Consider the following 25,891-nt stretch of genomic DNA (forward strand, 5'->3'; position numbering starts at 1 on the left):
GTAAGAGGCTTATTGCTGCAAGACCTCTTTCAATCCAATTACTGCCAGAGGTAATTTGTATGTGAGACTTCTACAGTGAATGACTATACCTTCTTGAGCCAGGCCTAGGTGATGCCTATACCTTCTTTAGACAGTCCTAGGTTAAATAAATCACACACACAATTAGCAAACTAATCAACAAATGAATCACACATGTGTGATCAAACATACAGTATAAAGAAAGCGTCTTTGTTAAGGATCTTTCTAGCGTCTTTTTCAAGCATCTTCGGGTCTTTGAAAAGCGATATAATAATCCCATGGTTATTATTAACATTAGTAATATAAAGAGCCTAGAGTTAAGCAGTTTAGAAGCTTAAATGTAGTTTATAAATCGGCAATAAATATCTATAACACATTGGTTGAATTTGGAGCGTGACAAATAGTGAGTTTATATATGATTGCACTGTTATTGACTGTTACGGTTATTATTGACAGTGCGGTCATTCGTTGGTATATTGACCAAGGTATTCAGACGATCACAGAAGAGCGAGCATGACTCGACCTTCGCATCTCCTGAGCCGGTTGGGGGAGTTGCAGCGATGAGATAAGATCGCAATTGGATATCACGAAATTGTGAAGAAAAAGGGGGTAAAATTACAACAACAAAAACAAATCAAAACTAAGAGCATACTTTATGGCAAAGCCTGCCAGTAGATGGCATAAATCTACCCTGTCTAGTTCCCTCAATACAACTTCCTAACTACTGGCTATTAAAACAACAATAATCAAGTGTTCTTGTAAAAATCTATATGAATACAATTCCACTCCCATCATGAATTTTTATTGACATTATGCTAATAAAATATTAAATAGTTGGGCCTACCATATCTGATTATTTTAACCTTAAACTACATCCATAGCAACTTATGGATATAGACTGCATTGGTAATACATAATAAATGCAGCCACATTATTTCATGAGCAGATATGGTTGTAATAACTATAGTGCTCTATTATGTGTACATGTGTATGGTGGGCCGTGTCGAACCTTGCCGTGAGAGCCGCTACTTATGCTGCGTTCAAGTGCTATCCGGTACTAGGAAACTCGCAAATGTTCGACTTTCTGACTGGTTGAACGCGGCACGTCTGTAGCTATAAACAATTAGCAAGTCGGACCTTTCCGAGTTCTCTCGTTCCGACGTGCGCGTGAACGCAGCAAAAATAGTTTCTTTCTTGGTCTTGGGTTGGTCCTCAGAGGGGAGAGAGCGCTTTTGGAATTTGTGGTTACATAGTATTTCGTCGGGTAACTCGATGCGCTGGAAGGGGGAAGGCAGAAGATCCCTCCTTGCCGACAACGCATTGAGACTTCCAGAAATCTCTCATTCTGAAGACGTTAGAAAGAGGAAAATGGCCTCTAAAGTTACAATCGATGGAGTAAGTTTTGTATAGACAGAATATATGGAACCGTTACGTGTAGCCGCCTAGTAAGCAGAGGTTGCACTGTCTACATTAACATAGAAAATGAAATGTATGTCATTTCAGCCGCAGAAACGGAGAAAGGAGTCATTGGACGACTGCCACAATATTTCTTATCATCGGGGAGTTATTGTTTGTCACCAGAATGGAATGGTAAATGGTGCATTTCCATGTAAACTTTCAGCAAGATTATAGCACACAAGTTGACAAGTGTTTGTGTTTACTTTATTGAAACAGCCCAGATTGTGCATTTGTCTTTCTGAACAGTTACGTCATAACCTACTGCGGAACAATTTTTTTCTTCTCAAACAAAGCGTTTTTACGGATAATCACTGATCAGTTATTTCATCTGAAAACTGGACACAACGTCAGAAAGACAGAGGACCACAGGCAATGCCTCTCTCACTAATCTTCTTATAGCCATTGTAGGTTTTTCTTTGACACTGCAAAAATGAAACAGACACTGCATCTCTGTGTGTTATGGCTGTTGCTGGTATGGAGCACAGGGGCCTCTGACAGGAGACCCCTCAAAAGGACAATCTTACGACGAACATCCCTCCAGGGGGGGATTTTTAACAGAACACAAAATGTGCTGAACTCTGACAGTATTGCTCCTTCCGCTGGTGGTATAAATGTATCCCCTATGACGAGCCATGGTGACAGAATGCAGAGAGATGAGAAAGCTGAGCCTCCAAGAAGAGGAAAAGAACCACCAAGCAGAAGGATGATGCCAAGCAGAAGAATACCCCAACAACCAAAGAAACCCATAAACCAGGTTGGCAGTGGCACTGGCACATCTCAAGACAACAGTAAACCAGTGACAGGGGAGGCGGTTCAGCCTCAGTCCACACCAGCCCGCACCGTCCCCGGCAGCGCAGGCTCCCTCAACGTCCTGGCCAGCTTCGCAGGGAAGAACCGGGTCCTGGTCATCTCCGCCCCACATGACTCAGACGGTTACTATCGCCTGATGATGACCCTCCTCAAGTCGGACGTCTACTGCCAGATGGCGGAGCGGCACATGCAGATGATAGTGATGTTCCACCAGGAGGGAGAGCGAGGCGGGAAGGTGCGGCGGGTCAACGCCAAGGGACAGGTGACGGAGGAGCCCCTGGATACGGTCCTCATCCCCAGGCTGATGAACTTCCTGAAGCTGGAGGAGGGAAAGTTTGGCATGGTTCTCCTTAGGAAGACCCTCCAGGTGGAGGAGAGGTACCCGTACCCGGTCAGGCTGGAGGCTATGTACGAGGTGATGGACCAGACCCACATGCGCAAGCTGGAGAAGGCCAGGCAGAGGGGCTTCGTGCAGAGGTGCAAGGCGGCCGGTGTTGAGGGCCAGGTGGTTGAGTCTCAGGGCCAGGGGGTATTGACCACGGGGTCAGAGGTCACAGTGAACTCTACAGTGGACAGGGTGCCAGTGTGGAAAGGGGTGCAGAGACCAGCTCAAGGACCAAAGGCTGTGACAGTTACCACAACCCGACCAACCACAAAACCAACTATGACCACAAAGGCAACCACAATTACAACAAAGCCAACCACAACCACCACAACAAAACCAACAAGATCAAAAAAAAAAAAACCACAACAAAACCACCAACAACAACAAAAGCAACCACAACCATTACTACAGCAAAGCCAACCACAACCACCACCAGAAAAACAACCACGACCACAACAAAACCAACAACTACTACAACGACCACAAAAGTAACCACCACAACAAAACCAACAACCACAACAAAAACAACCACGACCACCACCACTATAAAACCAACCACCACAACAAAACCAAAAACTACAACAACACGACGAACCACAACCACCACAACAAAACCAAAAACTACAACAACACGACGAACCACAACCACAACCACCACAAAACCCACAGTTCCGAAGCTCTTGGACCCCCAGACAACACCGCACTGGGACCTAGAGGTCCCCACCACAGACGAATCCTTCTACATCCCCTCAGAGACCCACAGAAATGGCATAGATGACGTTACAGAATCCCACAGAGACCAATATGAAGAAGACACAACCGACGATAGCAAACATGGCCGACAAGTTGTTACCTCTCCAACTCAGCTCACTAACAACAAACCAACTGAAGGAGGGGAAGAGCTGGGCAGTGAACTTAAGGTTGACTCTGATGCACAGGTGGAAACAGCTTCCCCCAAGAAGAGCAAGGTCAAGCGGCCTGTCAATGCAGAGAGGAAGAAAAAGGCTGATAAATCAGGCAAAAAGAGTAAAGCAGACAAGAAAAGGTTGAAGGCTACTAAAGACAGTGATGGGGGCTTCTATCGTGGCAGGAGACCAGGGAAGAAGGCCGCTATTAACCAGGAGAAAGAAGCAGACAACAAGAGGCCCCCCACAAAACAGCCAAACCTCTTAGTATCCTTTTTTGGTCATTTTGAGAAGAGACGACGTCTACTTGTGAGTATTCTGTTGTATCACATAAATGTATTGATTAAATCTGATATGAAGCAGAAATATTGGTACACTAGAACAGAATATAACTAAATAGAATGGAATAGAAGCGAACAGAATAGAATAGAACTGAATAGAACAGAACAGAACTGAACAGAATAGAACTGAATAGAACAGAACAGAACTGAACAGAACTGAACAGAACTGAACAGAATAGAATAGAACTGAATAGAACAGAACTGAACAGAATTGAATAGAACAGAACAGAACTGAACAGAATAGAATAGAACCGAACAGAATAGACACATGATAAAACAGTCACTTTTCTTTCCCTCCCAGGTGATCAGTACTCCAGACGAGGAGAATCCTATGTACACGCAGCAGAGAGATGAGTATCTGGAGCATGTGTGTGAATTGGGCGTCAGAAAAATCTCTCTTATCACCATCTTTGGCTCTCTGACCAATGGCACCATGAAGATGGACCATTACCAGGCTGGTAAGTTAAGTTTTGAACTTTTTGTTGCTAATTTTCAATACTATTTTACTCTGATGACAAGTGTAATACAAGTTTATGGTTACAGAGAAGGATCAGCCTCTGAAAGGCATGAAAGAAGAGGATTTCACAAACCAGCCCCTCATCAGAGCCTTGAGGAATGAGTTGGGACTGATATTTGACGACTACTATATGGTGCTGACTGACTTTGATATGAAAGTGAAGGTTGGTTGGCCTTGTTTCCCTATAAAGCTTACTGCGGTATAATTACAATGTGTTATTGTATACTGCTACTTAGTATTGTGCATCCTGGATGACCTTCTTATTTTGATGAAATAGCGGTTAACCTTTTGGTCCTATGTCTGAGTGAAAATCCACCATATCGGTTGAGCGCTTCAATAGCTCCATTTTACTGCAGTGAATTGATACAGTATCATCCGTAACACTTTTTCTGCCTAAAGATGGGTGATGTGGTTTTCTGTCCCCATTCACAGCAAGAATATGAGGTGCCCATCGCCATGACGGCTGTGTTTGACTACATAGACACATTCTCTTCTCGCATCAAGGAGATGGAACAGCAGAAGAGGCAAGGAGTGACGTGTAAGACAGAAGACAAATCCAAATCCCTGGAGAACTTCCTCTCACGGTACTAGTGGGCTTTTGTTATTATCTAGGACGATGCAATTGCAATATAAGACTGTGTGACTGCAGTTTCAAGTCAACACAACTGACAAATACACTCGCCTAAAACTGACACTGACATCCTGTGTGCTCCTGGTCGAACATGTATATGCAAATAAATAAAGAAATGCATTTGTAACCTTTTTGTTCTTCTCAAAGGCTTGTGGAATTTTGTTTGTATATATTTGATGTCATTGTTTGTTCTGTGTTTATATTTCTCTAGGTTCCGCTGGAGACGCAGGCTGTTTGTGATCTCCTCCTCTGACGACGAGGAATGGGCCTATCAGCAGCAGCTCTACGCCCTGACTAGCCAGGCCTGCAATCTGGGTGAGTAGTGATGTCACGCTGTTGTCTCAGGCTGTTTGTGATCTCCTCCTCTGACGACGAGGAATGGGCCTATCAGCAGCAGCTCTACGCCCTGACTAGCCAGGCCTGCAATCTGGGTGAGTAGTGATGTCACACTGTTGTCTCAGGCCTGTATGTTTTGATGATTTCACTGGGGCCCTTAAGTATTTGTCTTGGCTGCTTCACTCCCTTCTGTGGAGATGTTCAGAATGTGTGGCCACACTTTGGTCAACTAGGGTGACAGGTAGCGTAGCGGTTAAAGTGTTGGGCTGAATGGTTGCTGGTTTGAATACCTGAGCCGACAAGGTAAAAATCTGCCAATGTGCTCTTGAGCAAGGCTCTTAACCCTAATTTACTCCAGGGGTGCTGTACTACTATGGCTGACCCTGTAAAACAACACATTTCACTGCTCCTATCTGGTGTATGTGACAATAAAACATTATCAAAAATGTTTTGCCTGTTACGTTCAAGAGCAGACATATTTCCTGAATAACTCACCAGCTCACTCAGATCCTCAAGCTTATAGCGATAGTGCTGGGAGGGTTATCTCTCAAATACCACTCCTGAAACACACTGTCCTCATCCCTTGTTGTTACTGTCTGTCACTGTTGGTCCAACGAGCCATGCTGTACAAGCATCAGGATATATCTGTTCAGAGTTCAAATGAACTAGTAACATAACTATTAACAGAAGATAATCTCATGGAATGTCAACGTATTTGTAGCTTGCAGAGTCTGTCACAATTAGTTTTAACTGTTGCGAAATATGTAACATACTGCATTAGCTATGCAAACAAACAAAAGGGATTTTTTTGGCGTTTAGCTGTAACATGCCTGAATTGTTTAGGTTAGAAAATAGACACCACTCTAAAGCTGGGTTACGATAGAGGTCTCTTGAGACTCGCCAGAATGTTTGGTATTTGGTTTTGAGCCTGTTGTAGACAATGTGGTCAACTACTCATGTTGGTCTCGTACTGATGAAAAACAGGGTTCTTAGTTTGGGAGGACAGGCTATTGTTTAGCTGCCAACACAGTCTTTCTGTGGATGACATTAATAGTACTGGGATGAAAGATCTGCAAATTAGAAACATTTGTAATTTGGGGAAAGGAATCTAGCGAGCACAGTGAAACAAATAAAACAAGACTGTTGAGCTTCAGTTGTATGCATGTCTTTAGTACTTCTACTGGGAAATGTTTCATGGACTCAGTTTGGCCACATTGCAGAAATTGGGCTCTGTCTCTCAGACAGAGAGAGAGGTCATTCTGCGTAGTATAATACTGTACCCTCCATTCTGTGTAGTATTATACTGTACCCTCCATTCTGTATAGTATTATACTGTACCCTCCATTCTGTGTAGTATTATACTGTACCCTCCATTCTGTATAGTATTATACTGTACCCTCCATTCTGTATAGTATTATACTGTACCCTCCATTCTGTATAGTATTATACTGTACCCTCCATTCTGTGTAGTATTATACTGTACCCTCCATTCTGTATAGTGTTATACTGTACCCTCCATTCTGTATAGTGTTATACTGTACCCTCCATTCTGTATAGTATTATACTGTACCCTCCATTCTGTGTAGTATTATACTGTACCCTCCATTCTGTGTAGTATAATACTGTACCCTCCATTCTACTTCCCTGTATAGTATTATACTGTACCCTCCATTCTGTATAGTATTATACTGTACCCTTCATTCTACTACCCTGTATAGTATTATACTGTACCCTCCATTCTGTGTAGTATAATACTGTACCCTCCATTCTACTACCCTGTATAGTATTATACTGTACCCTCCATTCTGTGTAGTATTATACTGTACCCTCCATTCTGTGTAGTATTATACTGTACCCTCCATTCTGTGTAGTATTATACTGTACCCTCCATTCTGTATAGTATTATACTGTACCCTGCATTCTGTATAGTATTATACTGTACCCTGCATTCTGTATAGTATTATACTGTACCCTCCATTCTGTATATTATTATACTGTACCCTCCATTCTGTATAGTATTATACTGTACCCTCCATTCTGTGTAGTATTATACTGTACCCTCCATTCTGTGTAGTATTATACTGTACCCTCCATTCTGTATAGTATTATACTGTACCCTCCATTCTGTGTAGTATTATACTGTACCCTCCATTCTGTGTAGTATTATACTGTACCCTCCATTCTGTATAGTATTATACTGTACCCTCCATTCTGTGTAGTATTATACTGTACCCTCCATTCTGTGTAGTATTATACTGTACCCTCCATTCTGTGTAGTATTATACTGTACCCTGCATTCTGTATAGTATTATACTGTACCCTCCATTCTACTACCCTGTATAGTATTATACTGTACCCTCCATTCTGTGTAGTATAATACTGTACCCTCCATTCTGTATAGTATTATACTGTACCCTCCATTCTACTACCCTGTATAGTATTATACTGTACCCTCCATTCTGTGTAGTATTATACTGTACCCTCCATTCTGTGTAGTATAATACTGTACCCTCCATTCTGTGTAGTATTATACTGTACCCCCCATTCTACTACCCTGTATAGTATTATACTGTACCCTCCATTCTGTGTAGTATTATACTGTACCCTCCATTCTGTGTAGTATTATACTGTACCCTCCATTCTGTGTAGTATTATACTGTACCCTCCATTCTGTATAGTATTATACTGTACCCTCCATTCTGTGTAGTATTATACTGTACCCTCCATTCTGTGTAGTATTATACTGTACCCTCCATTCTGTGTAGTATTATACTGTACCCTGCATTCTGTGTAGTATTATACTGTACCCTCCATTCTACTACCCTGTATAGTATTATACTGTACCCTCCATTCTGTATAGTATTATACTGTACCCTCCATTCTGTATAGTGTTATACTGTACCCTCCATTCTGTATAGTGTTATACTGTACCCTCCATTCTGTATAGTATTATACTGTACCCTCCATTCTGTGTAGTATTATACTGTACCCTCCATTCTGTGTAGTATAATACTGTACCCTCCATTCTACTTCCCTGTATAGTATTATACTGTACCCTCCATTCTGTATAGTATTATACTGTACCCTTCATTCTACTACCCTGTATAGTATTATACTGTACCCTCCATTCTGTGTAGTATAATACTGTACCCTCCATTCTACTACCCTGTATAGTATTATACTGTACCCTCCATTCTGTGTAGTATTATACTGTACCCTCCATTCTGTGTAGTATTATACTGTACCCTCCATTCTGTGTAGTATTATACTGTACCCTCCATTCTGTATAGTATTATACTGTACCCTGCATTCTGTATAGTATTATACTGTACCCTGCATTCTGTATAGTATTATACTGTACCCTCCATTCTGTATATTATTATACTGTACCCTCCATTCTGTATAGTATTATACTGTACCCTCCATTCTGTGTAGTATTATACTGTACCCTCCATTCTGTATAGTATTATACTGTACCCTCCATTCTGTGTAGTATTATACTGTACCCTCCATTCTGTGTAGTATTATACTGTACCCTCCATTCTGTATAGTATTATACTGTACCCTCCATTCTGTATAGTATTATACCGTACCCTCCATTCTGTGTAGTATTATACTGTACCCTCCATTCTGTGTAGTATTATACTGTACCCTCCATTCTGTGTAGTATTATACTGTACCCTGCATTCTGTATAGTATTATACTGTACCCTCCATTCTACTACCCTGTATAGTATTATACTGTACCCTCCATTCTGTGTAGTATAATACTGTACCCTCCATTCTGTATAGTATTATACTGTACCCTCCATTCTACTACCCTGTATAGTATTATACTGTACCCTCCATTCTGTGTAGTATTATACTGTACCCTCCATTCTGTGTAGTATAATACTGTACCCTCCATTCTGTGTAGTATTATACTGTACCCCCCATTCTACTACCCTGTATAGTATTATACTGTACCCTCCATTCTGTGTAGTATTATACTGTACCCTCCATTCTGTGTAGTATTATACTGTACCCTCCATTCTGTGTAGTATTATACTGTACCCTCCATTCTGTGTAGTATTATACTGTACCCTCCATTCTGTGTAGTATTATACTGTACCCTGCATTCTGTGTAGTATTATACTGTACCCTCCATTCTACTACCCTGTATAGTATTATACTGTACCCTCCATTCTGTATAGTATTATACTGTACCCTCCATTCTGTGTAGTATTATACTGTACCCTCCATTCTGTGTAGTATTATACTGTACCCTCCATTCTACTACCCTGTATAGTATTATACTGTACCCTCCATTCTGTATAGTATAATACTGTACCCTCCATTCTACTTCCCTGAATAGTATTATTTGGGCTCCTTAGTGGCGCAGCGGTTTAAAGCTCTGCATCTCGAGGCGTCACTACAGACACTGGTTCAATTCCAGGCTGTATCACAACCGGCCGTGATTGGGAGTCCCATAGGGCGCCACATAATTGGCCCAGTGTCGTCTGGGTTAGGGTTTGGCCGGGGGTAGGCTGTCATTGTAAATAAGAATTTGTTCTGAGCTGACTTGCCTAGTTAAATTAAAACCACTGCTTACACCTATATCCATACCTTCACATGTACTAGATATCTTTGGGAAGGCGCTAGGGCTTTGTTTGAAAGAGGTTTGATATTAGGCATAAGAGGTGCAGTGGTGTAATGTGAAATGACGTGTTTTCACCTGGCTCTACTCAGGCCTGCGCCACTTGTCTGTGCTGAAGCTGATTGGAAAGGACATGGAGGATATGGGCGGGACCCTTGAGCTATACCCAATCAACGGTAAGAAACAGTTACTGTTCCCATATTGGTGGGAAAATCCTGAGCTTATGTAAATGAAGATTTGATTTAGGTTTAAGTCTTCTTCTTCTTCCATTCTTCTTCTAAACATTGTTGTTCTTAATGTATGAAATCAATTAAAGTTAACCCCTCAACCCTGCCTGTGTCACAGGGACTGCCACTGTGGAACGTGAGGACGTTTCTCCCTCTCTGGTGCAGGACATCAGGAACTACTTCCAGATCAGCCCAGAGTACTTCTCTATGCTGCTGGTGGGGAAAGACGGCAACGTCAAGTCCTGGTACCCGTCTCCCATGTGGTCCATGTCCATCATATATGACCTGGTTGACTCCATGCAGCTCCGCAGACAGGAGATGGCTATCCAGCAGTCCCTTGGCATGCGCTGTCCTGAGGATGAGTATGGGGGCTACGGTCATGACAGAGACCCGGATGGTTACCACCGTGGATATGGTTACTAAAGGATTGAGAATAGGATGTTCCCCTTAGGATGTGTTGGATTTTCTATTGAGGCCTGCTTGTGGCCTTGTCCCATGAACTATATGAAGCCATTGTATGAATGGCTTTTCATGAAAGCTTTTTTTTTGCATTTTGATAACTGTGACGTTGTTTAATAAGAATTGACTTTTCTATAATAGATTATGAAAATGCAGCATACTTTTTCTTCCATATATTTTTGAATATGATTTGTTTCACAGGGAGAATGGAGATTTCAGATTAAAAACATTTGGCAATTGCCTTTTATGTTGTGCATATATTTGTTATCTTGTATGGAGATATACAGGCCCAAATAAAGGAAACACTGGAGTAAATGAGGGATACAAAGTGTATTGAAAGCAGGTGCTTCCACACAGGTGTGGTTCCTGAGTTAATTAAGCAATTAACATCCCATCATGCTTAGAGTCATCAATCAGATGTCACAACTGCTTATACAGAAACCCAGCCTAAAACCCCAAAAAGCAGGCAATGCAGATGTGGAAAAACTCGCCAGAAAGGCAGGAACCTAGGAAGAAACCTAGTGCGAAGCCAGGCTCTGAGGGGTGGCCAGTCCCCTTCTGGCTGGAGATTATAAGAGTACAATTAAGGCCAGATTGTTCTTCAACCCCACCCACTTTGCCAGAGCAGAGCACCCACACCACCAGAGAGATATCAACAGACCACCAAATATAGCCCACGAAGATCTTCCCCACCACACGAACCCAAGGGGGTGCAAAACCAGACAGGAAGATGACATCAGTCACTCTACCCACTCAAGTCCAGTATACCAAAAAATGCCTGGCACGATGTGATGTACCCCTCTTAGGGACTAGCAAAGCCAGAGACTCAGCCCCAGTAATAGGGTCAGAGGCAGAGAATCCAGTGGAGAGAGGAGAGCCAGCCAGGCAGAGACAGCAAGGGGCTTTTCTCACTCCAGTGCCTCACTCCTGGGCCAGACTACACTCAATCACAGGACCTACTGAAGAGATGAGTCTTCAGTAAAGACTTAAAGGTTGAGACCGAGTCTGCATCTTTCACATGGATCGGCAGACCATCCCATAAAAATGGAGCTCTACAGGAGCTAATTCTAGGGACAATTAGGAGGCCTGCGTCTTGTGACTGTACATGTAGGTTTGTACCGCAGGATCAAATCGGAGAGATAGGTAATGCTTTGAAGGTTAGCAGGAAAACCTTGAAATCAGCCAGAGCCTTAACAGAGACCAGCACTGGAGTAATATGATCAAGTGTTTTGGTTCTAGTCAAGATTCTAGAAGACGTATTGATTTTGTTCTTTATCCAGGTAGCCGGAGAGTAGAGCATTTCAGTAGTCTAATCTTGAAGTAACAAAGCATGGATTAGCTGTTCTTTATGATTTTTTGACAATGTTTTGCAATGATAGAAAGATGGAAAAAAAGCTGTTTTTAAAATAATGTTGATAAGGGTCCAGAGTAATGCAGAGGTCCTTCACGTTTTATTTTAGATGACTGTACAACCACTGAGATTAATTGTCAGATCAAACAGCAGATCTCTTTGTTTCTTTGGACCTAGATCCAGCATCACTGTTTTGTCTGAGTTTAAAAGTAAAACAATTCATCAAAAATAATAAAATAATTAATAATCTCCTTATGTCTTCCTTATGTCTGAAACACAGGCTTCCAGGGTATGCAATGTTGGGGCTTCACCATGTTTCATTGAAATGTACAGCTGTGTGTCGTCTGCATAGCAGTGACAGTTGACATTGTGTTTCCAAATGACATCACCAAGAGGTAGAATAGTGAAAACAATAGTGGTCCTAAATTTGAACCTTGAGGAATACCGAAGATTAACATTGATTTGTCAGAGGACAAACCGTCCACAGAGATTAACTGATATCTTTCCGACAGATAAGATCTAAACCAGGCATGGACTTGTCCGCATAGACCAATTTGGGTTTCCAATCTCTCCAAAAGAATGTGGTGATTGATGGTATCAAACGCAGCACTAAAGTCTAGGGACACGAGGACAGACACAGAGCCTTGGTCTGACGCCATTCAAATGTAATTTACCACCTTCACAAGTGTGGTCTCAGTACTTTGATAGGGTCTAAAACGAGATTGGAGCGTTTCGTATACATTATTTGTCATCAGGAAGAAAGTGAGTTGATGAGAAACAGCTTTTTTCCAAAATAATTGAGAGGAATGGGAGATTCAATATAGGCCAATAATTCTTTACATTTTCCAGGTCAAGGTTTGGCTCTTTCAGGAGAGGCTTTATTACTTCCACCTTTAGTGAGTTTGGTTCACATCAGGAGGATAGGGAGCCATTTATTATGTTCAACATAGGAGGGTGAAGCACAGGAAGTAGCTCTTTCTGTAGTTTAGTTGGAATAGGGTCCAGTAGACAGCTGGAAGGTTTAGAGGACATGACTATTTTCTTGAACGTGTCGAGATATACAGGATATAAACACTTGAGTGTCTCCATTGATCCGAGGTCCTGGCAGGTCTGTGCAGACTCATTATAACTGAGTTTTGGAGAAATATGAATATTCAAACAGGTGTCTGTAATTTGCTTTTTAATGATCATGATCTTTTCATCAAAGAAGTTAATGAATTCATCACTGCTGAAGTAAAGGCCATCCTCACTTGGGGAATGCTGCTGTTTAGTTAGCTTTGCGACAGTATCAGAAATCTATTTTGAATCGTGTTTTATTCTCCTCGGGTTGTAAAGGTAGGTTGAACGAGCAGCATTGTAGGCTTTTTCATATTGCACGGTACTGTCTTTCAAAGCTCATTGGAAGACTCCCAATTTGGTGGAGATTTGGTCACTCGTGTAACCAGGAGGAGAGGCCTCATTTAACCCAGTACATTCATCTGTCTTGAGCCATGTTTCAGTCAGGCCAATCACATGAAGTTTATGATCAGTGATTAGTTCATTGCCTATGACTGCCTTGGAAGTGAGGGATCTAACATTAAGTAGTCCTATTTTGAGATATGAGCACAGGCGGCCGGTGGCACCTTAATTGGGGAGAAGGGGCTCATAGTAATGGCTAAGAGCCCGGAACGGAGGAAATGGAATGGTATCGAGCACATAAAACACATTTCCATGTGTTTGATACCATTCCAGCCATTACTATGAGCCATTGTGGAGTATTATCACAATATCTTTCAATAATGACAGGAATGGAGGAGGTCTTTATTCCAGTGAGATTGCTAAATGCAAACAAAGCCATGTTTAGTTTTGCCATACCTAGATTGAGGCACAGTCAGGGTCTGAATGGGAAAAACTGAGCTGACTACACTAAGCTGGCAGGCTGGCTGACAGACTACTGCCTGGCCTGCACCCTATCTCATTGTGGAGCTAGAGGAGTTCGAGCCCTGTCTATGTTTATAGGGAAGATGAGAGCACCCCTCCAGCTAAGATAGTCTGTCACTCCTGAGCATGCCAGGCTTGGTCCTGTTGTGTGTGAGTCCCAGAAAGAGGACCAGTTATCTACAAATATATTTTGGGAGGGACAGAAAATAGTGTACAACCAGCGATTGAACTGTGTGAGTCTGCTGTAGAGCTCAACACTCCCCTGTATACAAATTCCCAGTTTCCCATCATTTTTCTACCATGGCTTGAAGAAGAGATCTAAGTGACTTTGAAATAGAGGGCTCAAAAGAGCAGAGGGGGTTTAAACGGTTGTGTGTTTCTCAGTCATCAGATCTCAACCCAATTGAACACTTATGAGAGATTCTGGATCAGCGTTAAAAACCATCAACAAAACGCCAAATTATGGAATTTCTCGTGGAGGAATAGTGTCACATCCCTCCAATAGAGTAACAGATACTTGAAGAATCTATGGCATGGCACATTGAAGCTGTTCTGGCGGCTCGTGTTCCCTATGTTGGTGTTTCCTTCATTTTGGCAGTTACCTGTATGTATGCTGAATAAAGGTCTTATTTCAGATTGAAGAACTCAAATGTATTTAACTTTCCCTTGGGGCCTGGGCCAGTCATGATCCGGCAACCCTTGAGCCGTCCAGACAAATCTCTCGAGACTTTAACAGCGGAAGGGGATTCTCAAATGACAAGTCATGTGATCTGTTGCTGACAAAAAAACAACTGAAACCGACGGTCTTTCGGCATTTGAAGACGCACACATCTATCGGGGATCGATCTGATAGCTAACATGCAGAACGCCATTAATTCCGTAAAAGGCACGGCCCTTGGTGTAGCCGAGTTTTTTACTCCAGTGCTGAAGGTAAGCTATATTAGCTGTATCTCTAGCTACTGTAGATTGCTATCACTCAGCAGTGATGTGTAAGATGCTAACATGCTAGCATGCTTTATCGGGAAGTCTAACCTCAAGTGCTCTCAACATGTATTATGTAGCTACAATTCGTTGTTTACGGTCCTATTGCAGTGTATAATCTCGGTTTATGAAATATTTAGAGGTTTCATGGCGTTGATGACTGTCTTGTCAATGTAGCTAACGTTAGCTTCGCATGATTTCAGTTATCACATTTGAGAAATGTGACAGTCAATGTTTAAGCAATTAAGAATGGAATGTCAAACCTCCTCTGTAATGAAATTGGTTGCAGGCAGTCACACACGTTAAATATACCAAACTGCCAACTCAACAATAATATTACTTCATTATTTTGTCTGATAGGAATCCAAATTCAAGGAGACAGGAGTTATCACTCCAGAAGAGGTGAGGAAGTTGTCTTTGGTATCATTTGTAACTGAGTCACGTAGAAAGCCCAACAAGTCACACGTATGTAGGCTTTCATCATTTGGGAAAATAAGTGCAACTGAAAGAGATTTGGAGAAGTAGGTCACAATTCCAAAAAGCTCCTTTCCCCCAACCCACAGAGTAATTGTCATCTGACTGAACTATTACAACTTCCTATTAAATCTCTATTTTCTCTCCATTAGTTTGTAGCTGCTGGAGATCACCTTGTTCATCACTGCCCCACATGGAAATGGTGAGTGTCCATTGGAGTAAGATTGATACTCAATATTGTACACGCTACCCCAGGACATGGGTTGGCTCCATCCAAGTCAATTCTGAAATTGAATTACACTCTTATGAAGAAATGCCCATGTTCCGATGTCCAGTTCAACTAACAGGAATTGAAATGGACTTTATCGCACCTCTAATATGATATTGTAGTCAGCTAAATTGCACTTCATTTCTCCAATCTAATTCATCTGATATGAGCATGTAATTATTCTGGATGGATGTTATGCTGTCTCCAAATATAGCATCAACTACAGTATGATGTTTTGACAGCACAGTAGTCCCAGATGTCACATCATGTTTATTCCATCCAGGGTGTCTGGGGAAGAGGAGAAGGTGAAGCCGTATTTACCCAAGGATAAGCAGTTCCTATTGACTCGCAATGGTAAGAACTGTGTGAACTCAAATCAAATGTTATTGGTCACATACACATGGTTAGCAGATGTTATTGCGAGTGTAGCGAAATGCTTGTGCTTCTAGTTCTAACAGTGCAGCAATATCTAACAAGTAATCTAACAATTCCACAACAACTCCCTAATACACACACATCTAAGTAAAGGAATGGAATAAGAATATATAGGTATAAATACATGGATGAGCATTGACCGAGCGGCATAGACAAGATGCAATAAACAGTGTAAAATACAGTTTATACATATGAGATGAGTAATGCAAGATATGTAAACATTATTAAAGTGACTAGTGATCCATTTATTAAATTGGTGCTTTCTCTACAAACTGTTACTTGTCCTTATTGTTGCTGTAGTAATGTATATTTTGTGTGTGTACCTACAGTTCCCTGCTACAAGCGCTGTAAACAGATGGAGTATTGTGATGAACTGGAAGCCATCATAGAGGAGGATGACGGAGATGGAGGATGGGTCGACACCTACCACAACTCAGGTTGGACACTTTAGACATTTCCTGTGACAATGGTTCATTTTCTTGGGTCTTTTATCAGGAATACATTATAAATAAAGCTAGCTTTTGGTTTTGTTTGTCCAGGAATGTTTTATTTCAAATTGATATTTTAGGTATAGGGGGAGTTACAGAAGCTGTACGAGAAATCTCATTGGACAACAAGGTAAATGGTCCATCATATTTCCGTTTTGTTATTGAATCCTAGTAATCTGCATTGCTAATGAATGTTTCAAATTAACAACCTTAGATTAATACCATTTCAGATGTCTTAAAATAGTTGTATTCCTTTGTTTTGAAAGGACATGAACATGAATGTGAACTCTGGTGCTTGTGGGAACGGAGATGATGACGATGATGATGAAGACGAGGCAGCAGATATGGAAGGTGTCTACTCTCTACTCCTCAAGGAATATTCTAAAGACTTGTATAACTAAACCAAGATAGACCATAGCTCTTTGTTTCAAACGGGAACAAATGAGTCATAGTGGGCAGGGGCAAGTACGAGCTAGCGAGATCCTAATTGGTGCGTTCTAGCACACGTGCATATTTCCATTAGGGAACACCTACTTTGAAGTGGGTTTGCAATAACTCAACTCGCCTTTGCACTCCTAAACAACACCATTTTTAAAACTTTGGCAACGGGTAAAGTATACAAAACTTACTTGATTATGTTTGTAGCATATTTTAGTTTTGGGGCCGGAAAATTTAATTGAGATCAAATGTTTAATCGACGAGAAATTAGCAGAATGTCGGCCAAAATCCATCTTGTTCCGTCTTCTCCCACTCCCGGCCGTTGGGCTTCCTTTCACTACCATATTTGGTAGTGAGTGGAACTCCAAGCGGATGCTTCACATTTATACGTCCGGTGAAATATCTGATATCTCATTGTTCTGTGGTTATACTTCATTAGTTGTGATGTGTGTTTGTCCTATTTTTTTTGTATATATTTTTTTATACCCCCCGCAGGAGGCCTTTTGGTAGGCCGTCATTGTAAATAAGAATTTGTTCTCAACTGACTTTCATAGTTAATTAAGTAATGTAATGGTTCAGTTTGTCTTGTTCTGTTCTTTCAGAGTATGAGGAGAGTGGACTACTGGAAACAGATGAGGTCAGAAGTTCACAGTATTGTTGTAACTTTTATTGTACATTGCTTCCGTTTCCAGGAAGTGTCTCTATTCCCCATTTTTCACGTCAGTTTTCTTTTCTTTCCCGTATGTCTCTAGGCCACCCTGGACACCAGTAAAATGGTGGACTTGTCTAAATCCAAAACGGGAGAAGCTGGGAGCGATGACATCCTGCAGACTCGAACCTATGACCTCTACATCACATATGACAAATACTATCAGACTCCTCGACTCTGGCTATTTGGATACGATGAGGTAACACTTACTGTACATTGACTCTGTACCGGTACCCCCTGTATATAGCCTTGCTACTGTTATTTTATTGTTGCTCCTTAATTATTTATTTTATTTTTTACTTCAGTTTATTTTCGTAAATACTTTAAAACACATTTTTCTTAACTGCATTGTTGGTTAAGGGTTTGTAAGTAAGCATTCACTAAGGTCTACACCTGTTGTATTCAGCGCATGTCATATTAAAATGTGTTTGCTTTGTAAACTAGCTCTCAGCAGTACAGAGTCAGCTTAGTGTAACTGGGTTTCTAGGGTAGACTTAAAAGTACATCCCATGTGCACAGTAACAAAACATGTTGGCATTTAGATGCTGCTGTGTGTCCTTTTGGATTGCATTGTGAATATTACTGAGGATGTAAATCCCAAGATGCGTTCTTACAGCTGAGGAAGAATGATGTCTTTGACTTACCTGGGAAACTGAGATCCTGGGTTTTACGTTCTGTTTACCATTTCCCCTCTCACTCCTACAGGACAGACAGCCCCTGACAGTGGATCAGATGTATGAGGACATCAGCCAGGATCATGTGAAGAAAACCGTCACCATCGAAAATCACCCCCACCTACCACCCCCAGCCATGTGCTCCGTGCATCCCTGCAGGTAAAAGCAAGAGATCATGAACATGCTTTCATTGACTCAAAGTCGGAGGAGTGCTGATCTAGGATCAGGTCCCCCTTTCTATTCATTATAATCTAAAACTGATCCCACATCAGAACTCCTATTCTGAAAAACTTTGAGTACGGGCCCTGATCCGACTGTAATACTCATCGAGGGAGCGCTTATGGTCCTGTAAACTAATGTTGCCACTTCCTGTTTTCCAGACATGCTGAAGTGATGAAAAGGATCATCGAGACGGTGGCTGAAGGGGGAGGAGAGCTTGGAGTTCATATGCATCCTTTAAGTGAATTGTCGGCTCAGCTGAAGTCAGGTGTTTTTAATGCAGCTTGGTGATTTAAGTTTATGTATCATTATGTAAGAGGGGGCCGTGTGATCTATGGAAAATAATGAACGACTTACTTTCCACAGAGTTGAGTTAATATCCAGGGAACGAGTTGATTATTCCTTTCATACCATGGCTATAATTTAACAAATGTGCTGCTTGAAATGTTTTCAACATCCACTGAAGTAGCTAGCAAGTTTACTAGATAACTACAGTAGTTGCCTTGGTAACCAAACAAAGAAACCGTCAGTCGTAGCTTGCTGTTATGAAAAATCAAATTCAATGTTTTCAATTCGACTTTTGCTTTCAAACACGGTAGAATTCAATGGCTATAGTTGAATTCTAACGTGCTGATATACTGTGCTTTATAGTGAAAGGAGTATTCAGAAATGCCGTGGTATAATTCAATGTAACCCAAGCTAAGATGAGTTGTAAATAGAAGTGATCTTGCTAATACTGTTTCTCTTCCATTCTTGCCTACACATTATTCCTTAACTTCATGTTTCAGGTATCTGTTGATTTTCTTGAAGTTTGTCCAGGCAGTCATCCCCACGATAGAATACGACTACACAAGGCACTTCAACATGAAGCTCCATCCTACAGAGGTGTAGGCTACTCTTGCAAACATCTTTGAGTGTAGGAGGAATCTGTCTTCTGGCTGGCAGCGTTAGTGGGGTATGGAATGTTATCTCTGGGAATGACTCTTGGAATATTCTGGGTACTCTGACCCTCTGCGTGGGAATAGGTTCAATCGCTGAGGGGTTGATGGGTGTGTACAGATGTTGGTAATGCTGTAATCCCAATGATGTAATGGCTTTATGTGGTGACCGATCTCGCAGTGTTTTTGTCTGGAAGATTCTCACTCTGTACTTGGCAAATGCCCAGCTCTGCCATTTAACAACCATTCAAAGATAACTATATTTATTTTACATTAATTCACTGACAGACAGGCTTTCAAGTTTTCTCCATTTTGTTTTTATAACCACACCTTTTTTTTACCATAGTAATGGTACCACTAATGTTTATCTCAGATGCTTACTGATTGAATGTTGTTGAAAGAAATCTAACAAATGTTTTGTCCAAATTATAGCTTTTTCAGTGTGATGCACTGGACTAATGTTTGGACCTCTTTACTGTTTCAGACCAATGCCAGTTTGTCTTAATGGTAAAGTGTACATGGTCTTTTGGGCCCAGGACCATTGTTGGTTCCTGTAAGTGGGGTCGGTGTCCTTTTGGGGGGTTTTCTTTGCCCAGCTCTTCTTTATTTTTTTCCTTTTTTATTTTATTTTTTTGACCCTGTTCCTAGTTCCACTGTCTTGTCCGGTAGAGATGACGTCATGATTGTGTCATGAATATGTGAGCGGTACCATTTTGTGTGATGACGCGCAAGGCTACCTGTATCACCAGATTATTCAAAGACACGGTATATCAGGAGTTTGACTGCGTCTTCTCTAATATAGAAAGATGTCAGTTCTGCACAGTGCATTCATTGTTAACTATAGTACTCTTCTCTTAACAGTATGTATAACTCACTCATTAATGCTGAAATATTGACTGTAAAATGTCTGAGTAACTGACTCCAGAGTACTTGATCTTTTCCTGAGAATCAGCTGGACAGGTGTTGTGGCCCTTTATCTGTTGATCCTATAGACTCCTTGTGTAACAGCTCAGTCTTAACACACTGAACATGTTAAAGTAATGTACATTTTATAGCAATAAAAATCCCCAATATCATTGATATGATGGATTGTATACATTATGCTGTTATAAACTGCCTACCACATTATAAAGCACATGGCATCTGAAATTATATTCTTTTCTCAGCAAATTGATAGCTAAATTAAAATGTATTCCTGGTCTATGAATAGTTATGTCATGAGTTTGTAGCCAGACTAAATTCCTATTTTATTTAACCTTTTTTGACAGTGAGTCATTCTGAAACCAAGGTCTCTTTTACAGATGAGCCCTGCAAACACAATATAAACATCAATAATAATGGCCAGAATCTGATTAAGAAAATTTAATAACTTTAAGTATACCAGCGTGTGTGCCTCATTTAGTTTTTTAAATACTCTTATTTTGTTGCTTTAGACGAACCCTCTCTTGGCTCTCATTTAATTGGCCGAAGGTTCTGTCGTCATTTTACTGCGACGCACAATATTTTCACTTGGTTTTCCATATTGCTGTCAGATCAAATCTAGCGACAGTGGTGGGTGGAGGTCATGTTATGGTGTGCTTTTTTTGGGTTGACATGTCTCAACTATATCCCACGATCTTACTTTGTGTTTATGGATTCTTCTCTAATCTCCGACCTTCTGAGCCTTTCTTAACTGCGTTTTTGATGGGACCTGATAAAAACCTTACTGAAACAGAGGTAAGTGGAAGGACGAGCATTAGCTTCTTGTTCATTGTACAAAAAGCAACTACATTTAGACAGCTAACTACAAAATAACGTATTGTTTACATGTGAATATTTGTAACGTTAATGCAATCACCAAGCTAATGGTATTTTTTTTACATTTCTTTATCACCAATATAACGTTATAACCAAGAGAACCGTTGGCTCTTCTGTAACTTTATTTTACTAACATTGTTTCTGTGTCCTCGTGCTAATCCAGTTTGACTACAATCCTTGAAATATTTTCTTAATAGGACCACCAGCTCATGTGGTCTCAAATCCTTTGGAGAAAGGAAAAAAAGTCTCAAATCCGAAAATAATTGCTTTTCCCTTGTGGCACCAATGAAGAGATGTAGCCTAGTTAACTAATATGGAGGTTACTTATTGCTTTGTAAGAGCTAAACAGGGACCAACCTTGAATATTAGCCTTACATCACATTTTTGTCCATTGGAAGCGTTTATATTTTTTGCCTTTAGGAGTGAATTACAATAACATGGCTGACTTTGTCTACATATCCTCTGTCCACAGCTTGTAAATGAAATCTACCCAATATGGACCTATTCCTACCTCGTGCTACTCTTCCCAGTCTTCCTGGCCACGGACTACCTGTGTTACAAGCCTGTGCTGATCCTGCAGGCAGTGAGCTTGGTAGTGACCTACTTTATGCTAGTGAAGGCCCAGGGCGTGCTGGCCATGCAGCTTCTGGAGTTGTTCTTTGGCCTCGCCACTGCCACAGACATAGCCTACTACTCTTACATCTACAGTGTGGTGGAGCAGGCCCAGTACCAGAGAGTCACTGGTTACTGTCGTAGTATTACGTTACTGGGCTCCGCTGCTGGCTCGCTGGCTGGGCAACTGCTAGTGTCTGTGGCTCAGATCCGGCTGCTCTACCTCTGTATTATCACATTGGTGTCGGCCATCTTGGCCTTCGTGGCGCCCTGGTTTTTGCCCATGCCCAGTAAGAGCTTGTTCTTCCATAAGCGCCAGGGGACAGAGGGGGAGAAGCCGGTGCATCAGAACAGCAGGGTTCCCATGGATGAAGCAGAGGACCCTGAGAGCAAAGTACCTCTGAAGATTGATGAGGTCACCATGGTGAGCCTCTTTTTTTTTTCTTTTTTTTTGTGATGTTTTTTTGGTAAGACAGGTCACCATGGCCTCTTTGAAGGACTGAGTAATGTTGTTGAACCATGTTGTAGCTCTGTGAGTTAAAACCATTAATTGTTTATTAATTGATGTCATGCAACTCTGCTGTCCCAAATTGAAAGACACTAGATTGACACCATTGAATGTTGCAATAATAGAGCATTTACAAAAAAGACTGAACTTAAACCTTGCTTCATCACTCACTTTCAGGAAGCAGTTTTTTTTCAGAGCATTTGAGTCCGTTGATTCTTACGCAAGTTCTTACTCAACTCTGTGTACAATTTTCTTCACTCAGGTCGTGACGGCCAGTGATGGGGGTGGCGCTAGCAGTGGCTTAGTGGACGTGTTAAGGATCTTATGGGAAGACTTCCTGCAGTGCTACTCATGCCCTGCCCTCCTGGCTTGGTCGGTGTGGTGGGCCCTCTCTACGTGTGGCTACTTCCAGTTGGTCAACTATGTTCAGGCCCTGTGGGAGAAAGTCCTGCCCTCCCAGGAGTTTGAGATCTACAATGGATACGTGGAGACAGTCTCCACCTTGTTAGGTAAAGTTGATGATGAAGTACCGTTTTCAGATTAATTAGAACCTGAGAAGATACTACTTGAACTGATTAAAGAATAGTCTTGCGTTACCATACTTCCAAGTAAGCCTGGAAGCAGAATCTAATCAAATAAGAATGCACATTTTAATTTCAATGCATGTTCTGTTTGTCTGCTGACTGATCACGCCCCTGGTGTCTGTGCTTAGGTGCGTTAGCAGCCTTCGGGGTGGGCTCCATCAAGGTCTCCTGGGCAGTCTGGGGAGAGCTGGCTCTCTGCATCTTCTCAGTGGTCATGGCTGTGGCTGTGTACCTCATGGACACCATCAGGAACATCTGGGTGTGCTACACCTCCTATGTGGTCTTCAGAGCCACCTACATGCTGCTGATAACCATCGCTACGTGAGTAGGACAGACAGACATCCTGACCTACAGTACATGATATAACCATCGCTACGTGATTAGGACAGACAGACATCCTGACCTACAGTACATGATATAACCATCGCTACGTGATTAGGACAGACAGACATCCTGACCTACAGTACATGATATAACCATCGCTACGTGATTAGGACAGACAGACATCCTGACCTAGAGTACATGATATAACCATCGCTACGTGATTAGGACAGACATCCCCTGAAAACCATATGATGCCCAGGGATTTAAAGTTTGTTAGTAATGTTTTGACTCAATTGCATCATTGATGTAGGCTTCTACTGTAGCTAGCTGTCTACCTATGACATATCTTAACTGTGTATTCAATTTCATCTTTCTACAGTGTATTCAAACTCCACTTTTTATGTTTTAAATTGTATTTCTAAAGCCAATCTTTTGTGCTCCACCAGGTTTCAGATTGCTGCCAACCTGAGTATGCAGCGATATGCCTTAGTGTTTGGAGTGAACACTTTCATTGCCCTGCTGCTTCAGACACTGCTTACTGTTGTGGTAGTGGACTCTGTCGGGCTGGGCCTGGACATTTTCCCACAGGTAACTTGTCTAAAGACAATACTATCCATGATGTTTGGATGTAAAATATGTTTTGCTTTTAAAGAGTCGTATTACTGTTACAACACTGATGTAGCTTGATAAATATTTTCTCTCTCTTCGTCTCACAGTTTCTCATATACGCCAGCTACTTCGCTGTGATCGCAGTGATCTTCCTCATGGCAGGGCTGTACAAGCTGGTGTTGAGGAGAAGATCCCAGCCAGCGGCCCAGCCTCAGACTGATAGTGGAGAGACTGAGTCAGACTGCCTTAGCAGAGACTCTCCTCCCCTCAACGAGCTGCAGCAGATCACAGGGACATGACTACCTGTTTATGGTGCAGTACTACAGAGGAACACGTCAGGACCAGTGTTGGACCCAATTCCACTTAAACTCAGTCAATTCAGGATGATTTGAAATGGAATTGACCCCAACCGGGGTCATCACACCATGCAAGTGTGTTGTACACCTTCGCTTGCTCAAGCACATGGTTCATGGATTGGGTGCAGGCCTAAAAACACTTGCAGAGTGTAACATTTGAATGTTTATATGATAGCCTTATGGGTTTAATGAAAATGTGTAGTTTGCCTATATTTAGGCTTTGTTTGTGATTTCCAATTGTTTTTGTCACAAGCTTTATTTGTGGTGTATGTTGCATAATGGTCGACGGCCTGCTATCTGATTTTCACACTTTAAATCCTTGTCTTAACTACCAAAGGCAGTCAATGGATAAGCAATAAATGTTACATTCTGAACTGCTAGAAATATGTTATGAATTGTTAGTTCAATTGTTGCAAGAATAGCTTTTTATAAAAATGTACCCACAAGCATCGATTCAAATGTCGCAAAGATTTAATTGATCAGCAGTAGATTGTCAAGTGTCTTAAGATAAATATTGCCATCTAATATCTAGCTACTACGTGTTAACCATACATTCATGGGTCAAAAATGAAAAGCATATGTAAGTGATTGACATAGAGTTGGGAGGCCATATTTACAGTATATTATTGTATTATATTCACTGGCCTTGAATGTAGGTCTACTACTGAAGTGGTTCAACTATACTGTATTAATACAAATTAGCTTTTTTTTTTACTATCAATACAAATCCCAGTAGTTGAAAGGCTGAGCGCTGTAGCAGATGACTGAAGGGGATGATTATGTACTGAGAGCTGATTCAGTGTTGTCTGGTGGTCACTGAAAGACCAAAAGCACCTACAGTACATGTTATAACTTACCGGTTACACAACGTGCTGCCTCTGTTACAAGAGCATCCCCTAAAATAGTCAAAAGATTAGCCTCGTTCTGTTTTCTTTAGTCATAATGAGAATCTTGTCTTCTTCAATCATGTTGGTAACATATTTATGTCATGATACTAAGGCCTGGATTCAATCAGATCGAGTGTTAACCGCAGTTAGCTGACACCCACTAATTGAAGTGTAGATGACATCTCACATTCCAGTGTTCTAACTTGTAAACAAGGCTGCATGGGACTTCTCTTTAACGGGACTCCATGCAGCAAATGGCGAGGCCCGCTTTAGGTGTTATGCTGGGAGTAGCTTGTGGATTTGACAGCTCTAAAGCATTTCCGCCTCTGACACCGCCAAAACAACCACTATGGAGATGGTATGATTGAACAGAGCACCTAATTATAGTAGGCGTTTTACGGATCAATTCATGGTTATTTTATATTTTTACAATATGTTCATTTGGACTTCACAGTCACTACATTCTCACTACATTCTCACTACATTCTCTCTACATTCTCACTACATTCTCACTACATTCTCTCTACAGTCTTCCCTGTTTTTGTTCTTATGTGTAATGTTTTTCAATAAACAAATAGTTTTGTAGTATAAAATGTT

At 41.4% G+C, this 25,891-nt stretch overlaps 3 protein-coding genes across 3 annotated transcripts; all 3 read left to right on the plus strand.

The window, feature by feature from the left end:
* Positions 1 to 1,192: 1,192 nt before the first annotated feature.
* LOC109883553 (coiled-coil domain-containing protein 80-like) lies at positions 1,193 to 12,322 on the plus strand. Its single transcript, XM_031813533.1, is given in 8 exon segments — positions 1,193 to 2,839; positions 2,842 to 3,885; positions 4,219 to 4,375; positions 4,461 to 4,597; positions 4,867 to 5,018; positions 5,277 to 5,380; positions 10,129 to 10,212; positions 10,382 to 12,322. Coding segments are annotated over 8 exon segments (2,643 nt in total). The 5' UTR covers positions 1,193 to 2,179; the 3' UTR covers positions 10,687 to 12,322.
* A 2,410-nt stretch (positions 12,323 to 14,732) lies between these two features.
* LOC109883554 (ubiquitin-like-conjugating enzyme ATG3) lies at positions 14,733 to 20,699 on the plus strand. Its single transcript, XM_031813393.1, has 12 exons — positions 14,733 to 14,923; positions 15,335 to 15,376; positions 15,601 to 15,650; positions 16,000 to 16,070; positions 16,481 to 16,588; positions 16,720 to 16,769; positions 16,906 to 16,990; positions 17,680 to 17,714; positions 17,830 to 17,985; positions 18,492 to 18,619; positions 18,841 to 18,909; positions 19,468 to 20,699. Exons 1-12 carry the CDS (start codon positions 14,852 to 14,854, stop codon positions 19,568 to 19,570), a joined length of 969 nt encoding a protein of 322 aa, XP_031669253.1. The 5' UTR covers positions 14,733 to 14,851; the 3' UTR covers positions 19,571 to 20,699.
* Positions 20,700 to 21,118: 419 nt separating this feature from the next.
* LOC116359790 (thiamine transporter 1) lies at positions 21,119 to 25,891 on the plus strand. The gene is made up of 6 exons (XM_031813392.1): positions 21,119 to 21,333; positions 21,887 to 22,450; positions 22,797 to 23,043; positions 23,247 to 23,439; positions 23,889 to 24,030; positions 24,159 to 25,891. The coding sequence occupies exons 1-6, from the start codon at positions 21,187 to 21,189 to the stop codon at positions 24,348 to 24,350; spliced, it is 1,485 nt and encodes a 494-aa protein (XP_031669252.1). The 5' UTR covers positions 21,119 to 21,186; the 3' UTR covers positions 24,351 to 25,891.

Source organism: Oncorhynchus kisutch, unplaced genomic scaffold (assembly GCF_002021735.2).
Source record: "Oncorhynchus kisutch isolate 150728-3 unplaced genomic scaffold, Okis_V2 Okis05a-Okis16b_hom, whole genome shotgun sequence".
NCBI classification, from domain to species: Eukaryota; Metazoa; Chordata; class Actinopteri; order Salmoniformes; family Salmonidae; genus Oncorhynchus; species Oncorhynchus kisutch.

What these genes read in the sequence shown, in the direction of transcription:
- LOC116359790 (XM_031813392.1), top strand. Translation starts at nt 21,187, where the DNA reads ATGGTGTGCTTTTTTTGGGTTGACATGTCTCAACTATATCCCACGATC. An exon ending in GACAGTCTCCACCTTGTTAG is followed by an intron (nt 23,044 to 23,246) that starts GTAAAGTTGATG and finishes GTCTGTGCTTAG; the next exon opens with GTGCGTTAGCAGCCTTCGGG. An exon ending in GCCTGGACATTTTCCCACAG is followed by an intron (nt 24,031 to 24,158) that starts GTAACTTGTCTA and finishes TTCGTCTCACAG; the next exon opens with TTTCTCATATACGCCAGCTA.
- LOC109883554 (XM_031813393.1), top strand. Translation starts at nt 14,852, where the DNA reads ATGCAGAACGCCATTAATTCCGTAAAAGGCACGGCCCTTGGTGTAGCC. An exon ending in GTTCCTATTGACTCGCAATG is followed by an intron (nt 16,071 to 16,480) that starts GTAAGAACTGTG and finishes GTGTACCTACAG; the next exon opens with TTCCCTGCTACAAGCGCTGT. An exon ending in GGAGAGCTTGGAGTTCATAT is followed by an intron (nt 18,910 to 19,467) that starts GCATCCTTTAAG and finishes TTCATGTTTCAG; the next exon opens with GTATCTGTTGATTTTCTTGA.